Source organism: Pseudophryne corroboree, chromosome 4 (genome assembly GCF_028390025.1).
Source record: "Pseudophryne corroboree isolate aPseCor3 chromosome 4, aPseCor3.hap2, whole genome shotgun sequence".
Taxonomy (NCBI): Eukaryota; Metazoa; Chordata; class Amphibia; order Anura; family Myobatrachidae; genus Pseudophryne; species Pseudophryne corroboree.
The window spans coordinates 874,457,042-874,473,097 of NC_086447.1; the positions used below are offsets into that span (position 1 = coordinate 874,457,042).

The following is a 16,056-nucleotide window of genomic DNA, read 5'->3' on the forward strand; positions in this document are numbered from 1 at the left end:
GTATCGTTCATTTTTGTATGAATAAAAACTTTTAAATATTGTCATACTAAAGGCATATTGGCTCCCACGAGAATCTTTTTCTATTTCCATATCTACTCTTAATACCTCATCTGACAGAGGGTATTTCTTAGTGGTTTGAGACTAGTGGTACAGCGCAAAAAAAAGGGTTATCTTTTGTTTTGTATATATATATATATATATATATATATATATATATATATCTCTTCCCCGTCCCTGCCCTGCAGCCCAAGTGATCTGGGGTTGAGTTGCCCAGTCACTTTCCACCCAGCCCAACTGCCCCCCTCTCTCACCTTGGCCCTGGTCCGGGAAAGTATAAATGCCGGTGATGCTGCTGGCTAGGACAGGAGGACAGAGGAGAAGGAAGGTGCGGTAAGCGCTGGCCGCCGCTGCCACACGCTCTCCAGCTCAAGGGTTCCTGCCTCCTCTGAAGCTGACGCTGCTCTAGTGACAGGCAGCTTCATTACTAATGCCGGGTCCCGCTGCCTCTTCACCCCGCCGCGCTACTGTAGTCACAGTTCCACAGTAGCGCCAGGACCCGCCATTGTTTCACCCCGCTGCGTATGGGTGATTGGACTAGCAGATCCAGCGCTGGATCCGCTGTCCAATCACATCTGCCTCGCTGACAGGGGCGGGTTTTCCCTGTCAACAAGGCACTTGTATAAGTGCCGCTTCCCCTCTGGTTTTTAATGGGCTTTTACAGCCCAGTGCTTGCCCCCCCCCCACCTCTCCCCGCTTTAACCTGTTCCTATTGATAACGGGAGGCACTGCTAGCAGTGCCTCCCAAACTAATTACAGCATTAAAATGGTCAGAATAATATAAAGAAATTACTTATGACGCAGAATATGTGTCATAAGTATCTTCTTTATATTATTTGAATCATTAATGACAGGGGAGGCACTGCCTCTCCTGGCTCCCCTGACTGCACGTCCCTGGTATTTACCCTGCACAGAAACAATGTAAATGTATTTGCTCCCCATGGTATGTTCCAGACACAAAGTTACGTCCTTTTTTTGCTTTACTTACAAACATGAATCAGGCACAAAGTCGAGAATGAAGCACAACGGAACATGGCCTGCAGTAAGGGAGGGTTAGGGTTAGGAGGTGAGGGTTACTGTGCTTCCCGACCCCTATCGGGGTTCGAAACAGGGGGATGCCGCGGTCGGTATACTGACCGCCGCAGCCCCAACCCATTTGGCGCAACTTGAGCCACAGGCATACAAGAAAGAACAGAGATGTACTCCTAAAACGAATAAAGCATCTCGCACTGCCGCAATACCCGTTCCATTTTCACCATCTCAGATTAGCAATAACAGAACAAAAACAAACAAAAAAAATTAATAGTGTGCGCTGGCTTCTCCCGCTATGCCCCTCCTACCAGACTCAGTCTAGAAACTGTGCCCGAAGAGACGGACATACCTTGAGAGAAGGATTTAAAGGACAGTGGTGAGATTCGAACCAGCACACACTAACGAAGAGGAAACCCATGCTAACCAAACTTGAACAGGAACAGCTGAACCAACAACAATACTTAACCAAATAACAGTGCAGGAAACACGAAGCACTGGGCGGGCAGTATCCTCTACGGACTTCGAGAAAAGGATTTACCGGTAGGTAATTAAAATTCTATTTTCTCTTACGTCCTAGAGGATACTGGGGTCCACATTAGTACCATGGGGATGTACCAAAGATCCCAAACCGGGTGGGAGAGTGCGGAGGTTTCTGCAGAACTGATTGACCAAATTGAAGGTCATCAGAGGCCAAAGCATTGAACTTGTAGAACTTAGCAAACGTGTTCGAACCCGACCAAGTAGCTGCTCGGCAGAGCTGTAAAGCCGAGACACCCCGGGCAGTCGCCCAGGGAGAACCCACTGACCTAGTAGAGTGGGCCTGTACAGATCTTGGAACAGGCAGACCTGCCGTCGAGTAAGCCTGATCCAGCGAGCAATAGACTGCTTTAAAGCAGGACACCCAATTTTATTGGGATCAGAGAGAAGAAACAGCGAGTCCGACTTTCTGTGACGAGCTGCCCACTTCACATAAATCTTCAAATCCCTCACAACATCCAGAGACTTTGAGGTAGAAGAGATGTCGGTAACCACCGGAACCACAATAGGTTGGTTGATATGAAACGCAGACACCACCTTTGGAAGAAATTGCTGACGAGTTCTGAGTTCAGCTCTATCCTCATGAAAAATCAAATGGGGGCTCTTGTGAGACAATGCCCCCAGTTCCGACACCCGCCTGGCTGAAGCCAGGCCCATCTGACTGCCAAACTGAGAAGCGTTATTCATCACTCCACAGAACACGTTTCCACTGCCCCACAGTCCAGAGTCGGTGTGCTGTACACCACTCCATCCAACGCTTGGCATTGGTGATGTGAAGCTTGCATGCAGCTGCTCGGCCATGGAACCCTATTCCATTAAGCTCCCGCCGCACAGTTTTGTGTTTACATTAATGACAGTGGAAGTTCAGAACTCTTCAGCTATGGAATCAGTGAGCGTTGGCGACTTTTATGCACCACGCACCTTAGCAGTCGTTGACCCCGCTCTGTGATTTTACGTGGTCTTCTGCTTCGTGGCTGAGTCACTGTTGTTCCTATACGCTTACACTTTCTAATGATATCACTTACAGTTGACCGTGGAATTTCCAGCAGGGAAGAAATTTCACAAACCGTCTTTTTGAAACGGATACTGGATGGCTAGGTGCTTGATTTTATATACCTGTGGCAACGGGTCTGGTTGCAAGTTTGCTTCACCTGAATTCAATAATTGACACGTGTGGCCAAATATTTTTGTCCATATAGTGTGTGTGTATATAGACAGATAGATAGATAGATAGATAGATAGATAGATAGATAGATAGATAGATAGATAGATAGACAGATAGGACATTGAGCTGGACACGTAGCTGCTATCACAAAGCACAGCATGTCAGTTAAGCTCTTAAGATATTACTGCCCTGATTGCAAGTCTACAAGTTTGTCATTCACACTTTGATAGGTCAAATGGGTAATAACATGGCAACCAGCTGCAAAGGGTTGTACAAGAGCTTGGTTTTCATATTGAGTATTAACACTTCAGATATTTGAGGTATATTTATCTCAGTAATACACGTACTTTGATATATATCAATGTCATATACTGGCTTTACTTGCCCTCAAAACATTATATATTTTATTTAATTTCTATGGTCTATGAATTAAACAAGGTTACCTACATAGGTTTCAACCAAACTGCTAACCATTTCCCCATGTTTCATGGTAATTTCACCACTGGGGGGCACTGCTGTATCGGAGACTGATCAGCATAGGATATGTTACATTCAATGACTTCCCAATAAGGGTACAAACTAGCATTATACGTCTGTCTGCTGCATTCACCACACACACCTAAAATCCTTCCTCTCCAATCCCCGCCAGTAGGAGGCAGCGTTCCTCACAAGCCTGCCAGCTGATGAATGGCTGTTGATCTGTTAGATCGGGAATGATGGAGGAGATATGTGCCCGCTCTTTGTTGTTGTTGATCTCTGTGCAGAGAACAATCATTTCCAGAAGCCCTCATTATAATCTTGCAGACATTCTCTGCTATTTAGATAAAACTAGTTGTAATAATAAGAATTTACTTACCGATAATTCTATTTCTCGGAGTCCGTAGTGGATGCTGGGGTTCCTGAAAGGACCATGGGGAATAGCGGCTCCGCAGGAGACAGGGCACAAAAGTAAAGCTTTCCGATCAGGTGGTGTGCACTGGCTCCTCCCCCTATGACCCTCCTCCAAGCCAGTTAGGTACTGTGCCCGGACGAGCGTACACAATAAGGGAGGAATTTTGAATCCCGGGTAAGACTCATACCAGCCACACCAATCACACCGTACAACTTGTGATCTAAACCCAGTTAACAGTATGATAACAGCGGAGCCTCTGAAAAGATGGCTCACAACAATAATAACCCGATTTTTGTAACTATGTACAAGTATTGCAGATAATCCGCACTTGGGATGGGCGCCCAGCATCCACTACGGACTCCGAGAAATAGAATTATCGGTAAGTAAATTCTTATTTTCTCTATCGTCCTAGTGGATGCTGGGGTTCCTGAAAGGACCATGGGGATTATACCAAAGCTCCCAAACGGGCGGGAGAGTGCGGATGACTCTGCAGCACCGAATGAGAGAACTCCAGGTCCTCCTTAGCCAGGGTATCAAATTTGTAGAATTTAGCAAACGTGTTTGCCCCTGACCAAGTAGCTGCTCGGCAAAGTTGTAAAGCCGAGACCCCTCGGGCAGCCGCCCAAGATGAGCCCACCTTCCTTGTGGAATGGGCATTTACATATTTTGGCTGTGGCAGGCCTGCCACAGAATGTGCAAGCTGAATTGTATTACACATCCAACTAGCAATAGTCTGCTTAGAAGCAAGAGCACCCAGTTTGTTGGGTGCATACAGGATAACAGCAAGTCAGTTTTCCTGACTCCAGCCGTCCTGGAACATATTTTCAGGGCCCTGACAACATCTAGCAACTTGGAGTCCTCCAAGTCCCTAGTAGGTGCAAGGCACCACAATAAGCTGGTTCAGGTGAAACACTGACACCACCTTAGGGAGAGAACTGGGGACGAGTCCGCAGCTCTGCCCTGTCCGAATGGACAAACAGATATGGGCTTTTTTGAGAAAAAACCACCAATTTGACACTCGCCTGGTCCAGGCCAGGGCCAAGAGCATGGTCACTTTTCATGTGAGATGCTTCAAATCCACAGATTTGACTGGTTTTAAACCAATGTGATTTGAGGAATCCCAGAACTACGTTGAGATCCCACAGTGCCACTGGAGGCACAAAAGGGGGTTGTATATGCAATACTCCCTTGACAAACTTCTGGACTTCAGGAACTGAAGCCAATTCTTTCTGGAAGAAAATCGACAGGGCCGAAATTTGAACCTTAATGGACCCCAATTTGAGGCCCATAGACACTCCTGTTTGCAGGAAATGCAGGAAACGACCGAGTTGAAATTTCTTTGTGGGGCCTTCCTGGCCTCACACCACGCAACATATTTTCGCCACATGTGGTGATAATGTTGTGCGGTCACCTCCTTTCTGGCTTTGACCAGGGTAGGAATGACCTATTCCGGAATGCCTTTTTCCCTTAGGATCCGGCTTTCCACCGCCATGCCGACAAACGCAGCTGCGGTAAGTCTTGGAACAGACATGGTACTTGCTGAAGCAAGTCCCTTCTTAGCGGCAGAGGCCATAAGACCTCTGTAAGCATCTCTTGAAGTTCCGGGTACCAAGTCCTTCTTGGCCAATCCGGAGCCATGAGTATAGTTCTTACTCCTCTACGTCTTATAATTCTCAGCACCTTAGGTATGAGAAGCAGAGGAGGGAACACATACACCGACTGGTACACCCACGGTGTTACCAGAACGTCCACAGCTATTGCCTGAGGGTCTCTTGACCTGGCGCAATACCTGTCCCGTTTTTTGTTCAGACGGGACGCCATCATGTCCACCTTTGGTATTTCCCAACGGTTTACAATCATGTGGAAAAAACTTCCCGATGAAGTTTCCACTCTCCCGGGTGGAGGTCGTGCCTGCTGAGGAAGTCTGCTTCCCAGTTTCCATTCCCGGGATGAAACACTGCTGACAGTGCTATCACATGATTTTCCGCCCAGCGAAAAGTCCTTGCAGTTTTTGCCATTGCCCTCCTGCTTCTTGTGTCGCCCTGTCTGTTTACGTGGGCGACTGCCGTGATGTTTTTCCCACTGGATCAATACCGGCTGACCTTGAAGCAGAGGTCTTGCTAAGCTTAGAGCATTATAAATTTACCCTTAGCTCCAGTATATTTATGTGGAGAAAAGTCTCCAGACTTGATCACACTCCCTGGAAATTTTTTCCTTGTGTGACTGCTCCCCAGCCTCTCGGGCTGGGCTCCGTGGTCACCAGCATCCAATCCTGAATGCCGAATCTGCGGCCCTCTAGAAGATGAGCACTCTATAACCACCACAGGAGAGACACCCTTGTCCTTGGATATAGGGTTATCCGCTGATGCATCTGAAGATGCGATCCGGACCATTTGTCCAGCAGATCCCACTGAAAAGTTCTTGCGTGAAATCTGCCGAATGGAATTGCTTCGTAGGAAGCCACCATTTTTACCAGGACCCTTGTGCAATGATGCACTGTTTTTAGGAGGTTCCTGACTAGCTCGGATAACTCCCTGGCTTTCTCTTCCGGGAGAAACACCTTTTTCTGGACTGTGTCCAGAATCATCCCTAGGCACAGCAGACGTGTCGTCGGGATCATCTGCGATTTTGGAATATTTAGAATCCACCCGTGCCGTTGTAGCAGTATCCGAGATAGTGCTACTCCGACCTCCAACTGTTCCCTGGACTATGCCCTTATCAGGAGATCGTCCAAGTAAGGGATAATTAAGACGCCTTTTCTTCGAAGAAGAATCATCATTTCGGCCATTACCTTGGTAAAGACCCGGGGTGCCGTGGACAATCCAAACGGCAGCGTCTGAAACTGATAGTGACAGTTCTGCACCACGAACCTGAGGTACCCTTAGTGAGAAGGGCAAATTTGGGACATAGAGGTAAGCATCCCTGATGTCCCGGGACACTATATAGTCCCCTTCTTCCTGGTTCGTTATCACTGCTCTGAGTGACTCCATCTTGATTTGAACCTTTGTAAGTGTTCAAAAAATTTTTTTTTTTTTTTTTTTTTTTTAGAATAAGTCTCACCTAGCCTTCTGGCTTCAGTACCACAATATAGTGTGGAATAATACCCCTTTTCTTGTAGTAGGAGGGGTAATTTAATTATCACCTGCTGGGAATACAGCTTGTGAATTTTTTCCCATACTGCCTCCTTGTCGGAGGGAGACCTTGGTAAAGCAGACTTCAGGAGCCTGCGAAGGGGAAACGTCTCGACATTCCAATCTGTACCCCTGGGATACTACTTGTAGGATCCAGGGGTCCTGTACGGTCTCAGCGCCATGCTGAGAACTTGTCAGAAGCGGTGGAACGCTTCTGTTCCTGGGAATGGGCTGCCTGCTGCAGTCTTCTTCCCTTTCCTCTATCCCTGGGCAGATATGATCTTATAGGGACGAAAGGACTGAGGCTGAAAAGACGGTGTCTTTTTCTGCAGAGATGTGACTTAGGGTAAAAACGGCGGATTTTCCAGCAGTTGCCGTGGCCACCAGGTCCGATGGACCGACCCCAAATAACTCCTCTTCCTTTATACGGCAATACACCTTTGTGCCGTTTGGAATCTGCATCACCTGACCACTGTCGTGTCCATAACATCTTCTGGCAGATATGGACATCGCATTTACTCTTGATGCCAGAGTGCAAATATCCCTCTGTGCATCTCGCATATATAGAAATGCATCCTTTAAATGCTCTATAGTCAATAAAATACTGTCCCTGTCAAGGGTATCAATATTTTTAGTCAGGGAATCCGACCAAGCCACCCCAGCTCTGCACATCCAGGCTGAGGCGATCGCTGGTCGCAGTATAACACCAGTATGTGTGTATATACTTTTTATGATATTTTCCAGCCTCCTGTCAGCTGGTCCTTGAGGACGGCCCTATCTATAGACGGTACCGCCACTTGTTTTGATAAGCGTGTGAGCGCCTTATCCACCCTAAGGGGTGTTTCCCAACGCGCCCTAACTTCTGGCGGGAAAGGGTATACCGCCCATAATTTTCTATCGGGGGGAACCCACGCATCATCACACACTTTATTTAATTTATCTGATTCAGGAAAAACTACGGTAGTTTTTTCACATCCCACATAATACCCTCTTTTGTGGTACTTGTAGTATCAGAAATATGTAACACCTCCTTCATTGCCTTTAACGTGTGGCCCTAATAAGGAATACGTTTGTTTATTCACCGTCGACACTGGATTCAGTGTCCCTGTCTGTGTCTGTGTCGACCGACTAAAGTAAACGGGCGTTTTAAAACCCCTGACGGTGTTTTTGAGACGTCTGGACCGGTACTAATTGTTTGTCGGCCGTCTCATGTCGTCAACCGACCTTGCAGCGTGTTGACATTATCACGTAATTTCCTAAATAAGCCATCCATTCCGGTGTCGACTCCCTAGAGAGTGACATCACCATTACAGGCAATTGCTCCGCCTCCTCACCAACATCGTCCTCATACATGTCGACACACACGTACCGACACACAGCACACACACAGGGAATGCTCTGATAGAGGACAGGACCCACTAGCCCTTTGGAGAGACAGAGGGAGAGTTTACCAGCACACACCAAAAACGCTATAATTATATAGGGACAACCTTATATAAGTGTTTTCCCTTATAGCATCTTTTTTATATATTTCTAACGCCAATTTAGTGCCCCCCCTCTCTGTTTTAACCCTGTTTCTGTAGTGCAGTGCAGGGGAGAGCCTGGGAGCCTTCCCTCCAGCCTTTCTGTGAGGGAAAATGGCGCTGTGTGCTGAGGAGATAGGCCCCGCCCCTTTTTCGGCGGCCTCGTCTCCCGCTCTTAACGGATTCTGGCAGGGGTTAAATATCTCCATATAGCCTCCGGAGGCTATATGTGAGGTATTTTTAGCCAAAATAGGTATTCATTTGCCTCCCAGGGCGCCCCCCTCCCAGCGCCCTGCACCCTCAGTGACTGCCGTGTGAAGTGTGCTGAGAGGAAAATGGCGCACAGCTGCAGTGCTGTGCGCTACCTTTAGAAGACCGAGGAGTCTTCGGCCGCCGATTCTGGACCTCTTCTTACTTCAGCATCTGCAAGGGGGCCGGCGGCAAGGCTCCGGTGACCATCCAGGCTGTACCTGTGATCGTCCCTCTGGAGCTGATGTCCAGTAGCCAAGAAGCCAATCCATCCTGCACGCAGGTGAGTTCACTTCTTCTCCCCTAAGTCCCTCGTTGCAGTGATCCTGTTGCCAGCAGGACTCACTGTAAAATAAAAAACCTAAGCTAAACTTTTCTAAGCAGCTCTTTAGGAGAGCCACCTAGATTGCACCCTTCTCGGCCGGGCACAAAAATCTAACTGGCTTGGAGGAGGGTCATAGGGGGAGGAGCCAGTGCACACCACCTGATCGGAAAGCTTTACTTTTGTGCCCTGTCTCCTGCGGAGCCGCTATTCCCCATGGTCCTTTCAGGAACCCCAGCATCCACTAGGACGATAGAGAAAAAAGCAGAAGACATTCTTTCTGCATTCCTCCTGTCCCAGGACACTCGTATGAAATACTTCGCATGAGGCCCAGCGTGAGCGATCAGCTGCACTTACTGGATTTCTGAGACAGCTGTCCAAACCCGAGAGAGCGCAGTGCTATCAGGGGGGACGCAGCGAGGGAGAGACGTGGAAACAGGGCTCTGGGAGAAAGGGGAGTTTAGGAGAAGTCATAAAACAGATGAGTGTCCGTCTGCTATCAGTATTCAGTGAGCAACGACTCCCCACTGTCTGCATACATTGCATCTCACTCATCCCTTATGGCTCAGTGGTTAAAATGAAGCCTGGTAGAACTGGGCCTTGTGTTCAGCCCCAACTAGCGGTAACTGCCTTCTTACTAACTCAGCCCTAGCGGGTGTGCGGGTCTCCAGGGCTTCCGGGAGGTCTATCGGGTCCCAGTAGCAGCCAGGGTGCGTGCCGTGGCTATATGCATCCCCCACTCCGAATGCTGAAGCCTGTTTTGCATACTGCGCCACATGTTAAAGGGGGCGTGGTTACTCTATTCTGGAGGCGTGGCTGGACCTTCAGAACCACTCAGGGCTCTGTACAGGCCTGGACAAATGGCACTATGTACCCCCAGAACCGCAGCCAGTGGGCGTCTCAGTAGAAATATCATATCATTAGCATAAAGATTTAGACGTGGTTGCAGCAAAGACATGGCCGTGTCCAATTTAGAATCACCTCCTTAGGGAGCTACGGGGGTCATTCCGAGTTGATCGTAGAACAGCTACGATCATTCACATTAACATGCGGGGGGACGCCCAGCACAGAGCTAGTCCGCCCCGCATGTCAGTCCGGCATCCCCCACAGAAGTGCAAAGGCATCGCACGGCGATGATGCCTTTGCACTTCAAGAGTAGCTCCCGGCCAGCGCAGCTTTAGCGTGCTGGCCGGGAGCTACTTATCGCTCCCAGGCCTGCAGCGGCTGCGTGTGACGTCACGCAGCCGCTGCGGCCTGCCCCCCGTTCGGTCCAGTCACGCCTGCGTTGCCCGGACCGCACCCACGAAATGGCGGCCAAACGCCGCCATTCCGCCCCCTCCCACCCAGCGATCGCCTCTGCCTGTCAATCGGGCAGAGGCGATCACATCCCTGCTACGGCCTTCTGCCGTCTGGCATGCGCAGTAGGGACCCGTTCGCTCTGCTGCGTAAAAAAGCAGCGAGCGAACAGGTCAGGATGACCCTCAATGTGTATAGTGGTGCAGAATGGAGACGGCTCTCAGGCAATCATCCCCCTTCGACAGCTATAGTATGAATCCTGCTCGGGTAACTGATCCGTTGTACACAGAGCTGAGAATGACCCTGGTTCTTTCCTCAAGTACATTTGTTTTCAATGAGTATCATTAACCATGTCGTATATAATTAAAAGACATCCAACACACTTGTTTAATTCCTTACATATTGCCTAGAGGCCTGCAAACAAGCTGTTGTCACCCTACATGTGTGCGATTGTCACATCTCTCTGTGTGTGTCCATGTACGCCTCTTGCTTACTGACATAAATACAAACAGGACTCACAACTCAGTATCCCTGTGACAGGAACAAGGCCACCCAGGCCTGCTCGGTCTACTAATGCAGGGCAGACATGCGACTGTGGTTCGGTGGGATTACCAACATGATTTATACATGGAATGTCCATGTAACAGGGAAAATAATGACGTTTATACTTTTCATTTATAAAAAAAACACTTTAGGGGAGGGGGTTATCAACCCCTGAAGGCATAAGGTGCAATAAATTGTCCATTACTGGTGGTAAATCAACCGATAAAAATAACATCACTTTTACCTGTTTAGCAAACTTTAAGGAACGCTCTAACTCCAATTTTACTGAATGCCCCCAACAGTAATATCATCTAATGTACAGGAGATCGCCCCCTAGCTGCAATATGCTAGAATTCCATACAGCAAGGTAACAGAGGGTGATGAAAGGCTCTGTACTGTACCTCGTTAAGCTTGGACCAGTTGAAAGACTTCAGCGGGTGTGATGGTTGGGGAATCGATTTTTTCCTCAAGTTGGATCCAGAGTTAAAGGAGTGGAGAGGCGGGGCCTGCATGCCCATGTTGAAGAAAGGAGGAGCTCCGGGAGGGGGTGGGGGACCCCCTGGTGGTGGCGGCGGAGGAGGAGGCGGTGGGAAACAGGAAAAAGCTAGAGGTGGTGGTGGGGGTGGTAAATTCTCCGGCAAAGGAGGGAGAGGAGCAAAGGGGCCCCCTGGAGGCGGGGGAGGAGGAAAGGGAAGAGATCCACCATTCTGGAAAAAAAACAAAATGCAGATTCTTATAGAACACAGCAGACAATATAATATCTATAGTATCTTAAGGTCAAATGCATGTACAACTGACTATGACGGCACAGCGTGACACCAAAGGAGACACACTGCTATAAGAACCATATACTGGGCCTTCGGAGCTGCATCATTACATTATTAACCGTGTTCTTCATCATTTTCTATTTCGCTATTGCTACTCAGTTATTACCAACTACCTAACTTGCCTGTAAACATAACAGGCAACTGGTGCTGAGACGGGCATGGTCCTGTAAACATGACTAGTACCGAACCATCTTTTATGGATGGACAATCTCTTACCGAGAGATCAGTGAACTGAGACATGAGCTCTCCCATTTGGTCCCTCGTCTGGCGCAGCTCACAGGACTCTTTCTGCAGCTTGTCCTTCATTTTGTTCAAGGTCTTCATCATTTCTTCCTTCTCCTGTGTCTTTGTATCACATTCTCTCTCCTTCTTCTCCAGCCGGCTGGCCAGCTCCACGTGTTCTAGGTATCAGTGATAGAAAGAAAGATGACTCCAGAACACTGAAAGCATCTTCCGTGACCGACCAAACATGTTCCACCCACTATACTGTCTATGAGGATTATAAGTAAACTGAGTGTGAACGCGCCTGGCACCTGTGTCATAAGTGATCCCTTCAGAACCACTTACCTTTCCTGAATTTCTCTGCTTGTTCTCGCCATTCCTTCACCTCGTTCTCGTTCACTAACCTGTGAGGAATAGTAAGGGTGACTCCATCAGTCAGACATTTGCATGATGACATATGGTAGAATCTCATCACCTACTTGTAGTCATCATGAGGGGGTCCAGTCTTGAGGGGCATGGATTTTATTTTGGGTTAGGAACTCAGGGTTTATAGACATAATCTTACTAAGCTCAGGGCCTCTGATTTTACACTTTCACATATTCTGTGATTGGTGACTTGGTGTTTTTCACTTATAGGCCTTTTTATCCAGAAGTGGGGAGGCAAATGGTTTTCTCTCACTGCTTATCACCAGCCATGACTTACCAAGACAATATACCTCAGCTGCCCGGCGATTCTGGGGAAGACTATTGCATGAAAAAACTAGCAAATCATAGGCCTGCAGGGATAACTTCTGGTGACCACAGTATTGTTGCTAACAGTTACCCCATGAGAGAACCATTATATTGGGCAAACACGGAAATAGAGTGATTATTGTCCCTCACACTGTATGTGCCATATGCATTAGTGTCCCCTCAGCTGTGTGTTACTCTGATTAGCGTCCCCAGTACTCTAAGTGCCACATCCATTAGTGTCCCCTCAGCTGTATGTATGTTACAATGATTATTGTCCCTAGCACTGTGTGTGCCATATCCATTAGTGTCCCCTCAGCTGTATGTGTGTTATACTGATTAGCGTCCCCAGTACTCTGTGTGCCACATCCATTAGTGTCCCCTCAGCTGTATGTGTGTTACACTGATTAGCATCCCCAGTACTCTGTGTGCCACATCCATTAGTGTCCCCTCAGCAGTATGTATGTTACATTGATTATTGTCCCCTTTCTTACCAAATGTCACATTTAGTTTCCCCTTAATATCCGTGATGTACCAGAATCATAGGGATAAATGTACTAAGATGGGAGATCTACTTAAGATGGGATGTTGCCCATAGCAACCAATCAGATTCCAGGTATTATCTTCTAGAGGGTGCTAGATAAATGAGAAGTAGAATCTGATTGGTTGCTATGGGTAACATCCCATCTTAAATAGAACTCCCATCTTAGTAAATTGACCCCATAGATCCTAGTGTATGGAATAATAATAATGCTAATATGTGACTTATTACTATGTCACAGCAACGGGTCTGGGACTCAGGGTCGACAGTACAAAGGTCGACACACCTTAGGTCGACACCAATTGGTCGACACACCTTATGTCGACATGGACAAAATGTCTACATGGACAAAAGGTCGACATGAACAAGGTCGACATGGAAAAAGGTCGACATGAGTTTTTTATGTTTTTTTGGTGTCGTTTTCTTCGTAGAGTGACCGGGAACCCCAATTAGGGCACCGCGTCCGCTCGCCATGCTTCGGGCATGGTGCCTTCGCTCCGCTACCGCTTCGCTCGGCACACTTTACCGTTCCAATCGTAGTCCACGTGGATCGTTAAGTATGAAAAGGTTCAAAAAAAGAAAAAAAATCGTAAAAAAAACCTCATGTCGACCTTTTTCCATGTCGACCTTGTTCCTGTCGACCTTTTGTCCACGTCGACCTAAGGTGTGCCGACCAATTGGCGTCAACCTAAGGTGTGTCGACCTTTGTGCTGTCGACCTGGAGTCCGGATACCACAGCAACATGGTGCTATCTAATAGGGATTCCATCATTTGGAATTAAAAATGGGACAGTTGTGTGACCTATACTTTGTTGAAACAATAAACCACTGTACATCCTATACCTTGTCCAGGGTCCCATATAAGATAAAACAGTAATAGCAACCTACTCTCACTCATCTTGTTTGTTTGGATTCACCAGGATATCATAAGAAGAATCTGATGAGTGTAGATAAATATGTAGAGAATAAGAGAGAAGCGTTAGATAGAGAAGACTGAGGAGCTTACATTTTAATGATGTTCTTCACGTTGAAGTTTTCCAATGCAGTCACATCGGGGTCTTCTCCTTTCTCATCCTGAAGAACTATTTGTTGTAATATCCTGTCCAGGAGTTGCCACTGCTGAAGATTACTGCCATTGCGCTTGTCTGAGGCCGGGAAGGAGACAATGGGAACTATTTACTAACAAAACAACCAATCGTACCAACCCAATCAGAGCATTTGTCTGAGTAGACAAACCTGGATTAAATCAGGGCATTAGAACATGCACAGTGCTAGACCGACCTGTAGCCATCCAGACTACTAGAACATTGACAGAGCTAAACCAACTCAATTAGAGGATCAGACTGTTTGTTGGATAAAGTCAACCTGGAGCCAGTGAGAGTATTATGAAGTTAATTGGGCTAGACTAAGCCAATCAGAGCATTAGAACATTCATTAGGCTAGACCAAACCAAACAGAGCATTAGACCGTTCATTGGGCTAATCAGAGCAGCAGAATATTCACTGGGCTAGACTAAGCCAATCAGAGTAATAGTCTGTCCATTGGGCTAAACCAAGCCAATCAGAGCAGCAGAATGTTCATTGGGCTAGACCAAGCCAATCAGAGTAATAGTCTATCCATTGGACTAAACCAAGCCAATCACAGCAGTGGAATGTTCATTAAGCTAGACCAAGTCAATCAAAGCATTAGAGCATTCATTAGGCTAGGCCTAGCCAATCAGAACAATAGAACAATCATTTGGAAACCCAAGCCAATCAAAGAGTAGACTGGTGTTTAGGCTAGACCAAACTAATCAGAGCATTAAAGCATTCATTATGCTAGACAAACCTGGGTCAAATGAGAGAATGAGAACATTCACAGAGCTAGACAAACCTGTAGCCAAGCAGACCATAAGAACACTGATAGACCTAGATCCACCCAATCAAAGCATTAGAACATTCACAAAGCCAGAGTAACATGCAGCCTATCAAACCATTAGAACATTGACCGATTTAGACCATCCCAATCAGAGCACTGGAACACCTGGCAATGCTAGACAGGACTGGAGCAGAGCATCCACATTCATGGCTTCAACTACTAAACACAACAGACAAAGCAACACATTATAGTAGAATGGCGCGTGTTGGAGGCAAAGGAAGCCCCACGCATGCAACTCATTTAGACTTGCAATTTTAGCGAATGTTCCCAAACACAACATGAAGCCCATGTATGAAATACCCAAGTACTCACACGGCATCTGTAGGCAGTGCTGCAGGATAGATAGCAGGTAGGGGTAACCGTCTGTGTGTTTCAGCTTCTTCTTTATTATCTCAAACATCTGCGTGGCACTTTTGGTGTCAATGTGAGCCTGCGAAAGGAACAAAATTTAGGGTTACACCCTTGTGATCTGGCCATACTTGACTGCTAGCTCTTGCGTCTAGTGATATTAGTTATGCATCATAAAAAAAGAGAAGCCGCAGTTGAACTTGTTTCACTTGTCTGCCATCTGTACATGCGTAATAAAAAAGTCCTGTCCACATGTCACATGATTGGCCAGTAAGGTAAAACACACCTACATACAGACCGTACAGAAACCGCACCTATGCATAAGATTAATTAACCACCCCCGCCTTTGCATCATAGTTTCAACCTGACACAGCGCAAAGCCGTTCACAGGGCACCAGAAATGCTATACTGCAATTTTAATCACACAGGACTTGGTAAAACACACGTACAATGGGCCTGATTCATGTTTGTAAGTAAAGCAAAAAAGCAAGCAACTGGGCAATTCATGTTGCACTGCAGGTGGGGTGGATGTAACATGTGCAGAGAGTTAGATTTGGGTGGGGTGTGTTCAAACTGAAATATATAGCTGCAGTGTAAAAATAAAGCTGTCAACAGCAGCTAGTATTTACCAGTGGCGTGTGGTGAGGTCACTGGCTGGGGAGGCACATTATTTATATATATATATATATATATATATATATATATATATATATATATATATATATA

At 47.0% G+C, this 16,056-nt stretch overlaps 1 protein-coding gene across 4 annotated transcripts in view; it reads right to left on the bottom strand.

Moving 5' to 3' along the window:
- DAAM2 (dishevelled associated activator of morphogenesis 2) overlaps positions 1–16,056 on the bottom strand; it is a 471,074-nt gene that overhangs the window by 98,083 nt on the left and 356,935 nt on the right. For all 4 annotated transcript variants that reach the window (XM_063918836.1, XM_063918833.1, XM_063918835.1 and 1 more), the window contains exons 10-14: positions 15,295–15,412; positions 14,072–14,210; positions 12,142–12,200; positions 11,791–11,975; positions 11,149–11,454 (exon numbers count right to left, since the gene is read on the bottom strand). In XM_063918836.1, coding sequence (XP_063774906.1) covers positions 11,149–11,454; positions 11,791–11,975; positions 12,142–12,200; positions 14,072–14,210; positions 15,295–15,412 — 807 coding nt within the window. The remainder of the gene's footprint in view (positions 1–11,148; positions 11,455–11,790; positions 11,976–12,141; positions 12,201–14,071; positions 14,211–15,294; positions 15,413–16,056) is intronic.